This window comes from Andrographis paniculata, unplaced genomic scaffold (genome assembly GCF_009805555.1).
Source record: "Andrographis paniculata isolate CXL003 unplaced genomic scaffold, ASM980555v1 Contig37END, whole genome shotgun sequence".
Taxonomy (NCBI): domain Eukaryota; kingdom Viridiplantae; phylum Streptophyta; class Magnoliopsida; order Lamiales; family Acanthaceae; genus Andrographis; species Andrographis paniculata.
In genome coordinates, this window is record NW_026137570.1 from 4,987,654 (window position 1) to 5,006,124 (window position 18,471).

The 18,471-nt window shown below is 34.4% G+C and overlaps 4 protein-coding genes across 7 annotated transcripts; 2 read left to right on the forward strand and 2 right to left on the reverse strand.

Annotated features, from left to right (window-relative positions):
• Window positions 1-2,443: 2,443 nt before the first annotated feature.
• Window positions 2,444-4,554, forward strand: LOC127250249 (protein GET1). Its single transcript, XM_051273428.1, has 7 exons — window positions 2,444-2,697; window positions 2,814-2,890; window positions 3,130-3,200; window positions 3,631-3,701; window positions 3,790-3,871; window positions 4,041-4,090; window positions 4,400-4,554. The coding sequence occupies exons 1-7, from the start codon at window positions 2,602-2,604 to the stop codon at window positions 4,481-4,483; spliced, it is 531 nt and encodes a 176-aa protein (XP_051129385.1). The 5' UTR covers window positions 2,444-2,601; the 3' UTR covers window positions 4,484-4,554.
• A 278-nt stretch (window positions 4,555-4,832) lies between these two features.
• On the reverse strand, window positions 4,833-10,816 carry LOC127250248 (DIS3-like exonuclease 2). 2 transcript variants are annotated; one of them, XM_051273425.1, is made up of 7 exons: window positions 10,312-10,815; window positions 9,400-9,797; window positions 9,192-9,245; window positions 9,046-9,114; window positions 6,094-8,319; window positions 5,609-5,680; window positions 4,833-5,523 (listed from the first exon to the last, which is right to left on the reverse strand). In XM_051273425.1, exons 1-7 carry the CDS (start codon window positions 10,433-10,435, stop codon window positions 5,149-5,151), a joined length of 3,318 nt encoding a protein of 1,105 aa, XP_051129382.1. In that variant the 5' UTR covers window positions 10,436-10,815; the 3' UTR covers window positions 4,833-5,148. The 2 variants fall into 2 exon arrangements, with proteins under 2 accessions (XP_051129382.1, XP_051129384.1); XM_051273427.1 differs by lacking the exon at window positions 9,192-9,245 and having other exon boundaries at window positions 10,312-10,816.
• A 1,987-nt stretch (window positions 10,817-12,803) lies between these two features.
• Window positions 12,804-14,588, forward strand: LOC127250122 (pathogenesis-related thaumatin-like protein 3.5). Of its 2 annotated transcripts, XM_051273281.1 has the most exons (5): window positions 12,804-12,819; window positions 12,908-13,247; window positions 13,347-13,469; window positions 13,548-14,217; window positions 14,293-14,588. In XM_051273281.1, exons 3-5 carry the CDS (start codon window positions 13,397-13,399, stop codon window positions 14,426-14,428), a joined length of 879 nt encoding a protein of 292 aa, XP_051129238.1. In that variant the 5' UTR covers window positions 12,804-12,819; window positions 12,908-13,247; window positions 13,347-13,396; the 3' UTR covers window positions 14,429-14,588. The 2 variants fall into 2 exon arrangements, with proteins under 2 accessions (XP_051129238.1, XP_051129237.1); XM_051273280.1 differs by lacking the exon at window positions 12,804-12,819 and having other exon boundaries at window positions 12,879-13,247.
• On the reverse strand, window positions 14,348-17,722 carry LOC127250121 (chaperone protein dnaJ A6, chloroplastic-like). 2 transcript variants are annotated; one of them, XR_007838541.1, is made up of 8 exons: window positions 17,380-17,722; window positions 16,853-16,997; window positions 16,651-16,711; window positions 16,423-16,465; window positions 16,280-16,328; window positions 15,612-15,704; window positions 14,541-15,502; window positions 14,348-14,458 (listed from the first exon to the last, which is right to left on the reverse strand). XR_007838541.1 is itself a non-coding variant. In XM_051273279.1 (7 exons), exons 1-7 carry the CDS (start codon window positions 17,475-17,477, stop codon window positions 14,669-14,671), a joined length of 1,323 nt encoding a protein of 440 aa, XP_051129236.1. In that variant the 5' UTR covers window positions 17,478-17,722; the 3' UTR covers window positions 14,531-14,668. The 2 variants fall into 2 exon arrangements, 1 of the variants encoding a protein (XP_051129236.1); XM_051273279.1 differs by lacking the exon at window positions 14,348-14,458 and having other exon boundaries at window positions 14,531-15,502.
• Between the last annotated feature and the right edge of the window lie 749 nt (window positions 17,723-18,471).

Genomic DNA, 18,471 nt, shown 5'->3' on the forward strand with positions numbered 1-18,471 from the left:
GGTATAATTAAAGAAATAAGAGAAATAAATAAATTAAAACAATTTTTATCAAATAAATATGGTTTATATTCTTATTTAAAATAAAAAATAATTTATACTATTAAATTAGAAAAAATTAATTTTAAAAAAAATTAATATATAGAAAATAATTAATATTATGTAATGTGTTTAAATATTTGTATTTTTATATAAATTGTTGTTTATCAATTTTAAAAAATTAAAATGATTAGTCATAATTAATACTAAAAATAAAATAAATAATTTTAATTTTAATTTTAATTCTAATTATAATTTTTTAAATTAGTAAAAATCAAAATATACCAAAAATAAAAAATAAATTAAAGATTTTAAAAATATATAAAACAATATTATATTATCCAATATCTTTATATATTTATACATAACAAAAATAAAAATTATATAAAAAAATACAAAATATAATTATATTATTTAATAGTTATAACTTTTTAAGTATATTTTTATATGAATATTATATGTATACTTTATTGTATGAATATTATTGGTTTACCCTCTCCTTCTATAGATGTGATTTATTTGCAAAATAAATAGAATAAAAAATATAGGTAAAGTATATAAAAAAAAAAAATGAATATTATGTGTTACCTTCTTTTTTTAATAGATCGTAATTTATCTGCAAAACAAATAAAATAAAAAATATATGTCAAATATATTAAAAATATTAATGGATATTATGTGTTTACCTTCTTTTAATTCTTTATATAGTAATTTATTTACAAAACAAGTAAACAAAAAAATATTAAAAATAAAATTTATCCAAAATTGATTAACCAAATCTAAAAATAAAAGCGATTATCTCGGAAAGAATGCATTTGAAAATAAATGTAATACGGGTAAAAGATCGAGTCACTAAATCATTGCCGAGTTTTTGTTGGACTTTCAACACACCTTTTCGAAATCCAACACCGGAGACTAATCGCGGATATTATGATTTTGCTAAATTTTCTAAAGAATACATATGTGCATTCGTATTACCGTATTTTGCAAAGTATGATACACAAACTTAATTTAAAACCTAAATTAATAAACTACCCCACTATTCCATTATTTAAAAAAAAAAAAAAAAACTGTAATTGAGTAACTGAAAATTATATCTATATATATATATATGTTTTGAAAATATTCTATTAAATTGTTTTAAAAAATTAAAAAAAAAAAAGAGATTGCGAAGTATGGGACCACACTCTTTGTCTTTGTGCTATAGTTATATATATATATATATATATGTAATATGATAGGATAGAATTTGGGATACAGTTATTATTATTATTATTATCCTAAAATTATGGAGCAAGCAATGTAGCTGTTAAATTTAGGATGTATTGCTTTAGTTACACGAGCTTCATTTTTTCTACTATTTAGATTCTGTATTTTTCGAAAAAATAAATAAATTTTTTCATTTCACAAAATATTTTGTCACATATTATTTTAATACTAAATTCAAATCAAAATTTTCTCAAATTTATCAAAAAAAAATACACCTTTGAATAATTTAGAACACAACACAACCCATAGTTCCATTAATTACTTGTGTATAGATTTGCCAAGACGTCTAAATAGCTGGTTATACCCATAGTTTCATTAATTACTTGTGTATGCTCAGACAGTTGGTTATTATTACAAATTATCATTTTGAAATATCAAATCGAAATTGGGCTTTTTGAACGAGGGCTTGAGTTAAGGTTTGACAATTTCGGTTTTATAAACCATCGGTTTCGATTTTGAAAAACCGCGATTTGAAAAATTGATTTATATATATATTTTTTATTTTCTAATTTACTAATTTTAAATTTTATTTAACAATAATTATTTTTATTTTTATTTAGATATTTATTTATTATGTAAGAATTATATAAATTATAATTAATTAGATTGCTCTAATATAAAAATAACAAATTTAGTAAATAATTAAATTAAATTTTAAATAAAAATAAATTATAAAATATTAATGTATTAAATAATAAAATAATTTAAATTAAATATAATTATATAATAAGAAATTATAAAATTTAAAATATAAATATAAAAATAATATTATTTTATTAATTTTTTTTTATATCATCAATAATTATTTATTTTTATTAAGGTAAATATTATTTTATTTTTAAAATTTCGATAATATATAAAAAATTTAACTATAAAATATATTATTACTATTATAAAATACATTTTGCCGTAATCAATAATTTACGGGGCCAGATCCAGAGTCCAGCCACGGCATGCGTTCTTCTTTTTCTCAGTTTCTTTCCTTTTTTCTCTCTTGTTTTTTCTTTCTCCTCCTTTTTCTCCTCCTCCTTCACTTCGCTCTAATGCGGTAAGATTCAATAAAAAAAAATATTAAAATTAATGGTCGAACCGGCAATTTACGATTCGACAAAATCACAAACCAAAACCGATACGACGATTTTGGTTCTGTTTGTGTCCGATTTTGGTTCGAACCGTAACCGCCGGTTCGGAAACCTGTAAACCGGCGGTTCCATACCGTAGCTCTACAATATACCTCCTGGTCTGATGAATAATAACTGCATCACATAGAACGCAGAGGTTAACAGAAGGGGAACGATGGAAGAAGAAAAATCCATGGCAGCTCCAGCCATTTTCGTCTTGGTATTCTCTTTCCAATATGCCGCCTTATACGTCGAATCCTACACAAAGAAGGTTCTTTCCTCTTCGTTATTGTTTACTCTCTCTCTAATTGGATCCAATTGAATTAATTGAAGCATTGGGTAGTGCGTTGGTGTTCCTATTTTTCTAAATTTTTGGGTATTTCGTAGAAATTATCGGGTGGTGTGGAAGCTCGATTGCGAGAAGAGATTAATCAGCTGCTGAAAGAGGCCGGTTCCTTGACACAGTAAGAGTGCAATTTTGCGGAATTTGCTCTAATCCTGGATTGACAATTATTTGATCCAATTTTGTGTTCTTAGGATAATGAAAGATTGTTTATGAAAAGATATACAGCTCTCTATAATTTGGACTTATATTAATACCATTAGGCATTATGCATCTATGTTAAATATAACATATTGTTTTCTCCGAGTCAAATAATGTCTCTATTTTATTGATGTTTCTTGCTAAAATTGCTAATTTCAGGCCATCGACATTTGCACAGGCTGCAAAGTTAAGAAGGATGGCTGCATCAAAGGAGAAAGAACTTGCCAAATGTAGGAAATGCTTATTTTTACTTTAATCTTGCTTCCTGTCATTTAAAAATTGTGTGTTGTTGACTGATTGCCACCGTTAACTGTCACATGGTTATATAATTCAAAAGCTTCCTTCACACTACAAGTATTTGTTTTGGAATATATGTGGTGTTTAGGTACAATAAGATCTTACATGGTTGCCAGTGTGGTGGAATCTACAAGGAGATTTGACATATCGGTGTATAGTTGCCTTTTCAGCTTGTCGGTATTAGCACACTTAGAGATATAAGGCTAAGGCTACTTCATTAAATTATATCCAGTGATGATTTGTTATAAACCATAAGTCTCAAATTCCATCCTCTATCCAGTCACTGATATCATTTTATGGTAAATAATGTTTGTCGTTCATTGATTGCTTGCAATTCTCAGAGCACTCTTCCTATGATTGCAGTTCAAGAAATGAATGAGAAGTATATAAAAGCTTCGTACAATAAGTATGGAAGGCCCTTGCTGATACTAAAGGTCACTCATAAAGGCCTTGGATGATTGAGAGTTGCTTTACTTGATATCTTTAGATTCATTGAATTTTTTGCATTTGTTTCTTTTGAAGGTTCTTACATATGTTTCAATTATCATGCTGTTTTGGCGGTCTCCAGTTGCTATGATATCCAAACAACTTGTGCAACCCTTAGGTATTTCTTTTTTTCTATTTTGCAATTTTCGGATTGCTTGACATGTTCACTACTCAAGCTTAGTTTCTTGAATATCCTTGATTCACACGCTCGCAGTGAAAGTCCAAACATCGTTCAATAATGAAAATGAAAAGAGTTTTTTTCACTTAGTAGTCCACTTCTGTTGCAGGCAAGCTATTATCTTGGAGGTCAGGGGGATCTGTGGACGGCAATGTTATGGTGAGACAGTTGAAACTCAATTAGTTTGCCACCCCTATATATGATAACTGCACCCTTCTTGTTTAGCGAGGTCATAGCCACAGCTGTGCTTGTTTGCCTTTGGAAAATGAAGTTAAAACATGCTCTTTTTCGCCAATGATTAATTTAACACCAAAGAGTAGATGTGTAATGTGAACGTATGGATTGTTTTTTTATCACATGAACATTGTTGGAGCCAAGCAATATGTTGGGGGGAATTATTGAGACTTATTGTGTTAATGTAATGCATATTCTTCAGTATTTAATTTGGCTCAGCTCATTCGATTGCAGGTTGGGATCATTCCTTGGTTGATAATATCGACTCGGGTTAGCAAGTACGTGTGCAGAAAGGTTTTTGATGTAAGCATCTATTGAGACATGTAAAGTTGTAACAAAAAGAATCCAACAATGCTGTTTGGTATAGACACTGAGCTGACTGTTTCTTATTTGTCCGTTGCCAAATCTGCCATTGGTATGAGAATGATGATAATGCAATGTTTGTAACTGCTGCTGCTATTAAAGACAAGAAATCTTACAAAAACTAAGTTGTCAATCAAATTCATCACAACATTGAACAGTGCCAATCCATTGAGTAGCAGTTTCACAGAGAGTTTATTGAAGAGCACAGAAATTACTTGTTCTCCACTGCCACTGCCCCCAAAAACAGACACACACACCATACACACATAGTCTATGTAAAAAGATGTCATAGCCACAAAAGAAGTAAATAGAATGCCTTATTCTCCACCCGATAAAAAGATCGATTCAGTAGGGACAATAAAGGCTAATTAAGTAAGATAAGTCATCAAACCAGGATGGGATGAAGGTGGCCAACAAAAACAGACCCACCCTCCCTCCCAAAAAGAAACAGCAATTAGACATGGCTATACGACTTATGTTAATTCCTTGTGGACTGTGTCTGTTGTCCCCGCCTACCTGTACATTATCCTTACCGACAAAACAACCATGCATTTAAGAGACCATTTCTTCAACTCCTTCGACTGTTAAACATCTCACTGTTGTAGATAAGTTCATCAACCTTACAGTTGGTGGAAGTACGAACTGACATACAACCTAGCGACAATGTCGAGTGGCCCGTCATCCCCACCAACAGCATGAAGCGCCACAGGAATTGTTGAAAGAAGATGAATAGTGAGAGGGAAAAAAGCAGGTTCATCCCCACATGTTTTGGGCTCGCCTTCACCTCCCTCAAAATCTTGGGATGATTTTGATTCCAGATTAGGATCTGCTGGATTAACAATCAGGACAGCTTCCTCAAGTGTCTTACATTTACCCGGGCTACTTCTCCGGCCCAGCCGCTTATGTGAAGATTGGGACAACACCAACGTTGATGTTGCTTCGAGCCACTGCACTATCAAGCCTTCCACTTCATCATAGTATATCCGTCGCTCAATCTACAAAGTAGAGTGAGCATTATATACTTTCACATCAAGCAGATGGTAAATAAATCAATCGTGCACAAAACCATAAGATGCTTACAGCTAGCTTGGGAATGTATACAGACATGAACCGAGGTCCAAGACCCAAAACTCGGGCCTCTGAACACAGTATCTGCGAAAAGAGCAAGAAACAGCTAAATTATGCACCCCTTTGTATTTCATTATCTAGAAAAGACATTTAAAGGTCAGTACAACAGTGTAAGAGCTACAGATCATGGTCAACTATTGAGAGGTGTTGAATTGCCACAAGATTTGTAACGAAAAAGAAAAATTTCTCCAACACATTATCAGACAGCACAAGTCTTATAGGGATGCGACGATAAAACTATATAAAAAGGTAAAGTAGTGGAGATTCAGATGTGTAAGCAGAAAGATGACAACAATATTAATTGAAATATCAAATTACAAAAGCCCAACAAAGTTTAACCGTAAGTGACATCGTTACTTCACAAGCATTATAATTAGAATATAAAGAAACTACCAAATTAAACTCCACGAACAGTAAGGAATATTAAAAAGGCATACCTTGTTCTTTTTAAGCAACACCCACATGTAGAGTTTATCTATTGCATCCTTCACATGCCTAGCGGCCAACTTCTTCTCATTACAATGTGCTGCCACATCAGCGAGAGTTTCTGTGCACGGAACTCTATACTTTGATGCAGCAGCCGACAATGCTTCTTGGGCTTGGGTAGATTTTGCTACATCTTCCACGAAGCACAAACCAGAGAAGCATCTGGTTAAGGCTACCTCCTCGGTTGGGCTATGTGGTGTTCTTCTACATTTCAAGCAAGCATCTTCAGCTTCTAAAGCAGCAGCCAATGTACGGTGCACCACAATATCAGGATATCGTCTCAAAGGAGAAGTGAAGTGTGTGAATAGAGGAACAGCCAGAGCATAGTGCGAAAGATCACTTGCATCCTTTGAATCTCCACTGCAAAAGTAGGAAGCCAGCTGCATTGGTCTTGCAGCATAAGACATTAGTATGTCGAACAAAATTGAGTCATGTGAAAGTTCCCTCTTGATTTGCTCCAGAGATCGGTTGAGTTTTTCCGAGGATGAAGTATCCAATTTTAGACCATGTTTATGGCAGAAGGCTTCAAAATCCTTAAGTTTTCTTGCATTTGGTTCAGGGTGCCTTCTTAAGAGAGCAGTAGTTGGGTAAGCTCGAGTGATCACTTCCGCAGCTGTTCTATTAGCTAACAACATGAACTCCTCCACAAGATAATTTGAATCCCTCCGCACAGAGAGTACACTGTCGTATGGCATGCCTTCCTCATCAAACAAGAAGGATATTTTCGGGGTTTCAAGCAACACAGCCCCATCTTTCAACCGATTTTCCCTCAAAACTTTTGATATTTCATGGAGGGTTTTCACCGATTTAATTACATCAGACCATGCAAACTTGCCATACAATTTAGGCCATTGATTAACCATCAGACTTTTTGAATCCTTGAAATCAAAGGTGTCATCAATCATTTGCTGTGCATGATCATAAGAAAGCTTACAACATGACTGGATAATGGTGCGGCCAATCCATCGATCTAAAACTTCACCGGCAGAATTGATGTCCCAAAATATGGAAAACGCTAGTTTATCAATTCCAGGATTGAGTGATGCTAAATTATCTGAGAGCACAGAAGGCAGCATCGGCAATTTCCGCTGCAATAAATAGACACTGGTTGATCGGATCTGTGCATCCATATCTAGAGCTGAATCAGGTGACACAAAATACGAAACATCTGCAATGTGGACTCCCACCCTAAAATCACCACTTGCTAATTTTTCGACTGACAATGCATCATCAAGATCAGTAGCACTGGCAGGATCGATGGTAAAGACACACAATTTTCTATGATCCCTTCTGCATTGTAGTTCCTCCGGTGGTACTTCTAGAGGGGCTTGGGGAATACATGAAAGCACTTCAGGAGAAAATTCAGAAGCATCTATAGCATTTTCAAATAAAATTGAAGTAAGCTGAGCTTTGACATCGCTTCCCCTTCCAAAAATTTGAATGACTGATGCATCTGGAATATAACTTTCTTCAGACCAATCAATGACTTTTGCTGCAACCAGATCTGTCTCAATTGTTGTATCACCAGCTCCAAGTCTCTTTTTTAGGCTTTCAGGCAAGTTCCTTACAGATAACATCATTTTGGTAAATTTAGGATCATTTGGCGACAGAAAAACATACCCATAACTGAGGTCTGACTGAATTTTGTTCTTCCTGGAATTCTTTCTTTTCTCTCTGTTGTAAATCCACTGTTTCACACTCAAAAAACCGACAACATTGTCCCGTCGAAGAGATTTCTCAATAATAGAAATAACTCTACCTGTTGGACGTTTTGATGGATATAGAGTTGTGAAGAAGCGCAACTTTTCCGATACATTTACTGAATCACATGACTCACTATGATATTTCCCTTTAGCAGCAGGTGAGCAAGGTTCACAGCCGCGAGCGTAAGTGTTATCTAGCACTTCCCCCATAAAACCATTATCTGGCGGTGCTCCATAAGATGATGCACAGTCGTAATACATACTGTCCTCGTGGCCATTTTCGCCATTACTGGGCAACACAATCTCACTCTCAGGATGCAACTTGTTTGCAACAATGGAACAATCTGGAACATGTACAATGGCATCACGACGACTGTTCTGAGATGCTGAACTATTCGGTATTTCATTTGAGCCTTTCATTCTAGGCCATAGAGATGGAGGATCAATGACTACCGCAACAGTGTCTCCTTCAATCTATAAACATCAAAGCTTCAGTTTTAATAAACCATATATATCTTAGAGTTCAACGCATGAGTAAATATTAAAAAAACACAATCGAAAAAACAGTTGGTAGTATAAGTCAGAATTCATGTGCATGCATATGCAATCTGGTAGACAATAAAATCCTCTGCTTCCTATAGAGACAAAAGATTTAAGTTATAAAAGGAGAAATACACAAATGGTTACTGACATACTACAGGTCCAGTTAAAGAGAAGTCGAGACAAAAAAGAATGTAAATGGCTGACTGATCAATAGTAAGAATAAGCAAGCAGTGGTGGATCTAGATGAAATAATAAATGGAAAATTTTAATAAGGTTCTATTACAACACAAGCTTTGAAATCAGAATTGTCTTTCCATTTTTCTTACATTGAAAACATTTACATTACAATATTATTTACAGCATTCTTAAGAAAATCTTTTTTTTCTCTTCTAATGTAATAATTAGTTATTGGAAGTGATATTTTAAATGAAGAATGAGCTGTGGATGTATATCATTTCAGAGAAAATTGTACATTTAATATTATAAATCAGAGTTCTTAAATACAAACAATAAAAAATCCCTTGATGATAAATCTTTTATCAATTAAAAAAGTTAAAATCAAGTAGGGTCCTGTGACCCCATTCCCATCTACCGGGTTCGGTATTGACTGCAAGTAAACGATACTAAAATAAGTAATAAGTCGGAAGAAACACTTACAGCTCTGTTCTGAGCCACAACACCATTAATGAGAACATCAGTTTGGAAGCCATCAATTTTGCAGTATGCCTAAAATCAAAGATCATAAGAGTTTCATTTAATACAAACGGCAATCGCTACAGATGGAAAGTGAACAAGTTACAAACCTCAAGTTTATTGTGAGCATTGACACGAAATACAGCTTTCAATAACTTACCACTCTGCATAAGAAAAAAAACAATAGAATTGGGACCTGAAAAGGTAGTACCAATGGTGTGTTTGGCTTTTTAAGTTTTGATTTAAATAGTAGTTGTATTTAATATCCTTAGTAAAGAAAATCATGAGATTTACATAGTAAAGAACCGTAATAAAAACCTTCAATGCTTCGGAAACAGCTTCCATAGATAGATGCGGAGGAAAACATTTTCTATGTCCTTGGAAATCAATAGGCCTAGCCACTATGGTAGGTCCAACAGTATCTTCGCTGGCAACTGCAGCCTCCTTCGACTCATAGCAAGAGTGCACCTGCCGATTTTGCTGATGTGCATCCACAATATGTTCGTTTGCATACTGACACAAACTCGTGTCCAAGTCTACACCTGCCTTTCCTTCTTTGGGCACTTGATGATGCCCATTTACTCCCACATGATGAGTCACGGTGTCGTATTGTTCAGGCAGTTGACAATTTCCATTCAAAACAACATGATCTGATGAAGTGCTCTCTCCCTGCAAGTCAGAAGAATCCCCACAAATCTCACTTTCATAACTAGTGCCTGCAACAAGTATCACAGCTGACAAACATAATTATCTTAAAAAAGAAAAGAATACGAAACCACACAATACAAGGAACCTAAATACAAAGCAACAAGCAGTTTCAGAAACATTAAATCATTCAATTAGAATCCAAGGTAGCTAATTACACACTAACAGGTGAAGGATATCTTACAAACATCCACTTCCACTAGATTTGTACTTCCAAGTTTTGAATCAATGGCTAAACAGAGAGGTATCATCAAAGAACAAAATGCACCTTGATTGGACTTTCTAAACCAACTTAAAAGTAGAAAAATCTACTATCACAATCACAAATTGCAATTCTGAGCAAGTTCATTACCATCGGCCATAACCTTAAAATTCGACCTACAAATACTCCGATTAATGATGGTAAGGCAAAATGATCTTCCCACCCCCAACATACATTAAAAGAAGAAAACACAAAAGATAGTAACTGTGCAAAGCACATAGCACCGAATCCTTCAACTAAAAATTTGAAGAGAGAAAGATTACCGGATATAGGCTGCTTAGATTTTCTAGACCGATGTTTCTTTTTCTTATCTTTGAAATCATTATCAGCAGAACTTCCCTCAGGGCGACTAAAATCCCTGTTCGATTCAACAACCAAAACCCCCATAATTTCCCAAGATTAAGAATAAAAATTTATAAAAATTAGATCAAATCAATTGAAAAGAAGCGATCTTCCGCTTTACCCAAAAAAATCGCGGAAGAACCCTCGAAAAAAAAGAAGAGATTAAAATTGAAGCGAAGAATAATGGGTCAGACAGAGCAAGGATAGAGAGAGAGAGAGGTGGGGTGTCGAGTACGGTCTCCCTCTCTATATAGTGGATAAGATCAGAATACAAAGAACACGTACGAATGTAAATCTATACAGATTTATATGGATGGATGGATCAAAATTGAAAGGGGAGAACCCAAGATTCAAGAAAAGTGGGTGATGGGAAAACGTCGGAGACGGAAGCAGCAATTATTTGGTCGGCGGAGGTTCAGATGGCGCGCCGACTTTTCCCTTTTTTAATTATTTTCTTCCCTTTTAAATTCTTTCTTTTTGGATTTTGAGCATTTATTATTTACAGATTCATTTGATATCATTATAGTGCACAGAATTAAAATTTTAAAAATATATACAAATAACATGTGTTTTTTACTACCTATTATTTGTAAAAAAAAGAATTTGAATATTATTTATTTATAATTAGTTTGTGTTCGTGAACTATATTGCATTAATATAAAAATATTTTCTTCTGTTAGATTTAATTTAGATTATCTTTAATTTTTCATTTTATTTTTGCAGTAGCTATAGTAAAAATACTGTTGATTTTAATTCAATCATATATTTTAATTTTTACTTTAAAAATATATTCTTTATATATTATTCTTTATATAATTTTTTATATTTATAAATTATACTTCAATTTTAATTTATTTTATACATTATAATCCATACATAAATAATTTATTGTTTATTTAAAAATTTCGTATATGAAAATTAATATTTATAATTAATAACTATTACAAATAAAATAATTTTAAAAAAATAAAATTATAATATATTATTTTTTAAAAAAAAATAAAATTATACATTATTTTTAAAAAAAAAATGTTAAATTACATATAACTTTATAAAATATAATATTATTGTTGACGTATTTTTTCAACAAATAAAAAGTAAAATCCGAAAATAGAAAATTATCTTCGAATTTGATATATTTATCGCCTGAGATTAGGAATTTCTAAAAAAACAAACTGGAAATTAAAATACTGGAAATTTAAAATGATGATCCTCGAATCACTGACTTTGTCGTCGTTTTGAAGATGATTAAAGATACCTTGTCAGTTGCAAATCTCAATCATTAAATACTCTTTAGAAACGGTACTGGAAACCGGGTTACAACACCTCTTTTTCAACCGTATGCTAACTCTTCTTCTGCTGACACGTGTCTCCAGCCGACCGAATTATTACTCTCACTCGCTCTCAACAGTATCCAACTTCTTGGACCGACCGCAGACCTTCCGCCTTGTTGGTCTGACCGCAAACCTTTCGCCTTTTTGGACTGACCGCAGACCTTACGCTTTGTTGGTTCGACTGCAAACCTTCTGTCTTTTTTGTCCGATCGCAAACCTTCCGACTTATTGGTCCAGCCGCAAACCTTCCGACTTATTGGTCCAGCCGCAAACCTCCCGACTTGCAAACCACCCGACTTGTTGGTCCAGCCGCAAACCTCCCGATTTACAGACTATCCGCCTTGTTGGCCCAACCACATACCTTTCGACTTGTATATCGTCCGACCCACTGACCACCCGACCTGCAGACTATCCGACTTGTAAACCGTCCTACTCGCAGACTTTCCGCCTTATGGATCACCCGACCTGCGGACCTTCCGACCTGTGGACTTTCCGACTTGCGGACTTTCAGACCTGCGGACCTTCCGACCCGCTATTTTCTTAGAAATACGTCTATTTCACCTGATTTCTTCGCAACACCCCTTGATCAGTCCAACAAACCCAATTGTAGGCCCATTTTTCTTTTTAACTTGGATTTAATTATAAATTTCATACGTAACAATTATATATCATCATTTTAAAAAATAAAAATTGCACAATACACCAAAAAAAAAAAAAAAAAAAAACAAAAACAAAAATACACCAAATACCACAAAATGCTACAGAACTCCACTCTAAAAATGGATTGGAGTTATTTGATTAAGAATATTTTTTAAAAAAATAATAATTTTATAAAATAATCAATTAAATTAAATATTAAAAATATTTTCTTATACAATTAAATTTTATATTGATATAATCTTTAATAAAAATAATTTATTTTATTTACAATATCAATATTTAAATAAAAATTTAAATTAATACTTAATTTTAAATAATATATTAGTTTTATTTACAGATCAAACGCCTCGCCTCCCCCATTGTTAAAAACAGTGCGCCCTAAAAGTAAAATTAGAATTAAATGCGAGGCCAGCTGAGGCTGAGCGAATTGGGAAGGTAAAAAGGTCTGTCTCTGCTCTTTTATTATTCTCAATGTCAATTGAAGCAAACCAAAGTAAAATTGGGGATGTATATATATATTCAGAGAGAGAGAGAGCGAGAGAGAGAGAGCTGCAAAACCCAAGAAGCCAACTAGTGAATAATAATACCACGAGAAGATTATAGAATCCATCACCAGCTGGGCCTTGGAGATGGGGATGATGTTATTTACTTGGCTTGTTTGTAATGAATGCAATGGCGATGGCGATTGCTATTGTGGTTTTGTACTGAGAGTTGGGATGAAGCTTTGTATCCTATCCTATCCGTGAATAAACATTTGATATTTTTTAATCTGTGCACGCAGGCAGGCTGACTTGCTCCACTTCCATGGCCGATGGCTTCCACGAATCAATAAGGAAAAGAATCATTCTCTCCTTTTTCAGAAAGTAAACTTACCTTTTTCATTCTTGGAAACTTCCTCTTCCACAATCATTCGTTTTTCTTATTTCTTTTATTTTTAATCTCTTGTTGATCCTCACTTATAGCCAGCTGAAACGGTCTGCGATTTTTAAACCTTGAGATTAAACCCTGATCGATGATGATAATGGAATGCCCAAATCAATCTCTTGCTGCAGCAGCATTGCTTTTCTTTCTACTTGTACTGTCAGGTCAGCTATCCACAAATGTCTGAATTGAGTAATGGAACAAACTAACTGATTCTACTAATTTTCCTTTCACTACTACAGGATTTGATCCGTCCGAATGTCTCAGAACGTTTACAATTGTAAACTACTGCCGGGAACCAGTCTGGCCGGCGGTGATGCCCGGCGACGCTGAGAACGGCGGCAGCAGCGGCTCCCTTAAAACCGGCCAAAGCATTGTCTTCAGAGCCCCGGTTGGGTGGAGCGGTCGGATATGGGGCCGGTCCAACTGCAACTTCGACCAGACCGGCAACGGTTCGTGCCTCACCGGCGACTGCGGCCCATCCCTCAAGTGCTCGGCCTCCGGCAAGCCGCCGGCCTCACTGGCTGAGTTCACCCTGACAACCACTGACTTCTACGACGTCAGCCTCGTCGACGGCTTCAATTTGCCGATGGTCGTGACGCCGATCAACGGCAAGGGGAATTGCAGCGTGGTGGGATGCAGCTCTGATTTACGGCGCAGTTGCCCGCCGGAGCTGGCCGTGAAAGGCAACGGAGGAAGGGTCGTGGGCTGCCGGAGCGCGTGTGACGTGTTCAACACCGACGAGTATTGCTGCCGGGGTGCATATGGGAATCCGGTCACGTGCCGCCCCACGTATTACTCGCAGAAGTTCAAGCGCGCGTGCCCCACGGCTTACAGTTATGCGTACGATGACCCCACCAGTATATTCACCTGCTCCGGCGCCGACTATGTCGTCTCCTTCTGCTCTTCCAGGTCTGATTAAACTAAACTAAACTAAATTAAATTAAATGATTCTGTAGAGTGATCTGGAATCTATTTAATTTACAGGAAGCAGCCAGAGTGCACATATCATGACAACAGATTGATGTGTGGTGGATCCATTTCACTCAAGGGGCAGAAATGGTGGGTGAAGATGATTCTTGCTTTGGTCATCACAAAGTATTTGACGATGAGAAACCTCTGAGGAATTCCTCAATCTGCAGGGCAGGAGCTTCTGCAAGAGAATTCACAATATGTATATATACATAGTTTTTTAATTTGAAAAAAAAAAAAGAAGTTAGCTCTCAAATACTCACTTGTGTGATCGATCATCAATGGAGATTCTAATGGAACACAGAGGCCACTTCCCAATCTCATGAAAAAAGTATTCGAAATTCTACACTCAAATAAACCAACCATATACGATGTTAGAAAACTGTTGGATTTAGCTGACACTGCTAGCGGCATTGGCCTCGTGCATCATTTTCGCGAGTTCTTCAACGCGCGCCATCTCCTCGAAGCTTAGCTCTTTCGGTATCTCAACCTGTACTTTAACCAGCTGGTCACCCCTCGCGTCTGTCTTGTTTAAAAAAGGCGCGCCTTTGTTAGCCATAACTAAGGTTGTCCACGGCTGTGTGCCAGCTGGAATTTCAAGCTCCGCCACCCCATCCAAAGTAGGTACCATCACCGTTGTCCCTAATATCGCATCAGTATAAGAAACCTTGCATATATAAAGGATGTTGGCGCCATTGCGCTTTAGGACAGAATCCGGAAGAACATTTATGACAACGAAAACATTGCCAGAAGGGCCTCCTCTAATCCCAGCATTTCCTTGTGACTTGACCCTCAAGCGGCAACCGGAATCAACCCCAGCCGGAACTTTCAAGTTAATGCTCTTTGACTTGCTTATCCGGCCGCCCCCTCCACATGTACTGCAAGGAGTAGATGGTATTTCTCCAGCTCCATTGCAGGTCGAACATGGCGACACTTGTTGAAATAGGCCTAGATGAGTCTTTGCCGACGACAAAACCTTCCCTTGGCCATCGCAGGCGCTGCATTTTGACAGCTCTGCTCCGGGTGCCGATCCTGATCCGTTACAGCTGCTGCAGCTCTCAAGATGAGTTATTTCCATCTCTTTCTCAGTGCCGAATATGGCTTCTTTGAAATCCAGAACCAGATTATAGACCAAGTCTTCCCCTCCCATGGCGGGGGAGGATGTTACGCCCATTCCCATGCCTTTTAATAATGAGTTGTAGAGATCGAATGAGTAGCTGAAATCCTGTCATTATACCAGATATGAGAATACTACAACTCCCCAAATTAATACTTTAGATATGTTCATAGCATAGGTGTTGGGTTTATGTACATTCAATAGCAAAAATACTTACCCCCATACCCACACCCATGCCAGAACCACCATTAAAACCTGCAGCCTTTCCATAATTGTCATAGTTGGAACGTTTCTCATCATCTGATAAAACCTGTTAAGAAAAAGGATCAGTTTTTACATGTACTGCAATAGCATCATAAGTAAACAATCTTTAACTAGAGATGTGTTTGATATAGAAAATGGAATTGTGACAAAATGATAACAAAAAATAAACTTACAGATAACTGGAATTAATTTGGAGAATGAGAATGGATTAATTTAGTAAGACAGTTTTAAAAAGTGTGATAGAAAATTAATTATCATTTATTCATGTGTTCTCAATAATAATAATAATAATAATAATAATTCTGTTACAAAATTATATTTTCTATATCTAGAACTCTCCAATAGTAAAGAATGGTGTGACGACGGTGATGGATACTCATGAAAAAAAATTTAGGGTGTGTTCTTTTGATTAAAATAATGTATGATTGAAATATTTTGTGAGATAAACAGAAAATTGTATACTACAAATAATATAAATTTGGGTTTGTAGTGTAAAGAATTCAATTTTAGAAATAAATATATTTTTAACTTTCAATCCTTAAAAGACAAACAAATATGAGAAATGAATTTATTTGTATATTTTTCTGTACAAAACATTCCCAATCAAATGTTATGTTTTACCTTGTAAGCGTTGGTAATCTCCTTGAACTTTTGTTCTGCATCAGCCTCTCTGCATTTTATATACAAGAATCTTAGATGTTATTGTATACATGAAGGTATGTAAATTAAAGATGAGAGCTAAATAATGAACCAACAGGACTCACTTGTTCACATCTGGATGATAGCTCCTGGCAAGTTTTCGATATGCTGAAGAAGAAACATTCTTATAAGTTATAAACATTACCAAGGAAGGAAGGAAGACGACCGACTCTAAGAAAATAAATGAAATGCGGCTGTTGCAATGAAAATTTTAATTTTCTCGAGGGAAAGAAAGATGATAATATATCGAGAATGGAGAATGATAATGCTTACTAATTAATAGTTATACTCACCACTTTTGATCTCTGGCTTGCTTGCATTTTTAGGCACCCCTAGAACAGAGTAATAGTCCTCCTACATGTAACAAAGTTTGCACTAAAACTAAATACAATACAATAAAATGCGAAAGAAGTTGGTTCATCTACTTAATAAATTTATACGAAATTTGGACATGCTTTCTCTCAAGTTATTACAGAAAGATAGATGATATCTCACTTGCTCGGCTCTAACAACAAAGGGGCCTCCGAGTCCTCTCCTACCGCATGAATGGATGCCCATGCCCGGTCGTGACACACTAAATGATTTCTGAGTTAAAAATGCTGAGCTCTGTGATGCCAGAGACTTGATCTTTCCTGATTTACTGGGAAAGGAAATTCATGCAATAAACAACAATGATGATCGAAAGATTGGATCGATGTTTACCATTTTTTATAAGCAGCAGCATAATGAGAATATGAATTATAATAGCAATAGGCTAGACATGAACCAGAACTATGATGAAGAAAGTAGCAAGCAATTAATATAATTGACTAGAACCAACCAAGAAATTAAATTAATTCACAGCACTGGCAACAGAAAGTGTTTAATTTGATTTGTTTGGTGTAAAACATCACATCAAAAATAATTAAATGAATTGACAGGCATATTATATGGATCAAATTAAGCATGCAAACATCCAAGGCCAAAGAAAACTAGTTTGAAAAAATCAAATTAACTTTAAAAAAAACATACTAATTAATTACCAGTGGAGAGATATCCTGGATGGTCTTAGGTTTAGCTGAGGGTTAATTCCCCAACCGGCCAACCCTACTGCACTTTCACAAGATATGGAATTAGCCATGAAATTAAGAAATCATCAATTGGCTGCCCAGCCGGTTCCTTCCTTTGGAGTGATTTACAGAAATTGCAATCGTCTATTGTATTCATGATCGATCGGCAAAGCCGACAGACATTAATTCATGGGATTGCGATTTTGCCACCCACCCGTTGAAAAACCCTGATATGAGATTCTATTCTTGTTCTTCCCATTATATTTGAATTCCGGGTTTTATCGATTATGTGGGGAGAAACTGCACAAAAATAGGAAACCAAGCTTACTGGGAAGATGGAACAAGCTAAGTTTGTTGAGCGTATAATGGCAGTCACTTTTATATTATATTATATTATATTATTGTTTTTTATAATATATAACTATAAATTTGATTTATCTAATGAAACTATTGAATATATATTTACTTTAAAAAAAAATGAAAAAATATTAAACAACTTTTTAATTATTAAATAATTATTATAAACTAACTCTTTATATTTTTTATCTTTTCAATTTTAATATATACTTTACTATAATTTAATATTTTTATCACTATATAAAATCATAAAAAATACTAGAATTAAAAAATAATTTATAATTTAGATATATATACTAGCCGTACTTCCTTCATCCCACCATAATTGACGTTATTTTTAGTAATATTTAATAAATATAAATCAACTTAATTAACTATGTAACATAAAACATCATAAATAAATAATATGGGCCAATTCAAAACCCCTTTATTTCTAACCCCCTCCTTAAAAAAATAAATATTTTTATCTATATTTAAAATTACACATCTTTTATAAAATTGATTTATGTTAATTATAAATAAACAAAAATATTTTTTTATTTATTTGTATTATAGAAGATTTTATTCTCTACAAAAAATGATATCCATATTGCGTATATTTTTTAATTGTTATATAATTTTTAAATATTTAAACATATATTTTAATTTTTTTAATCATATATATTAAATTTACTTTAGAACTATAAATATTATTAATTATACAAAAAA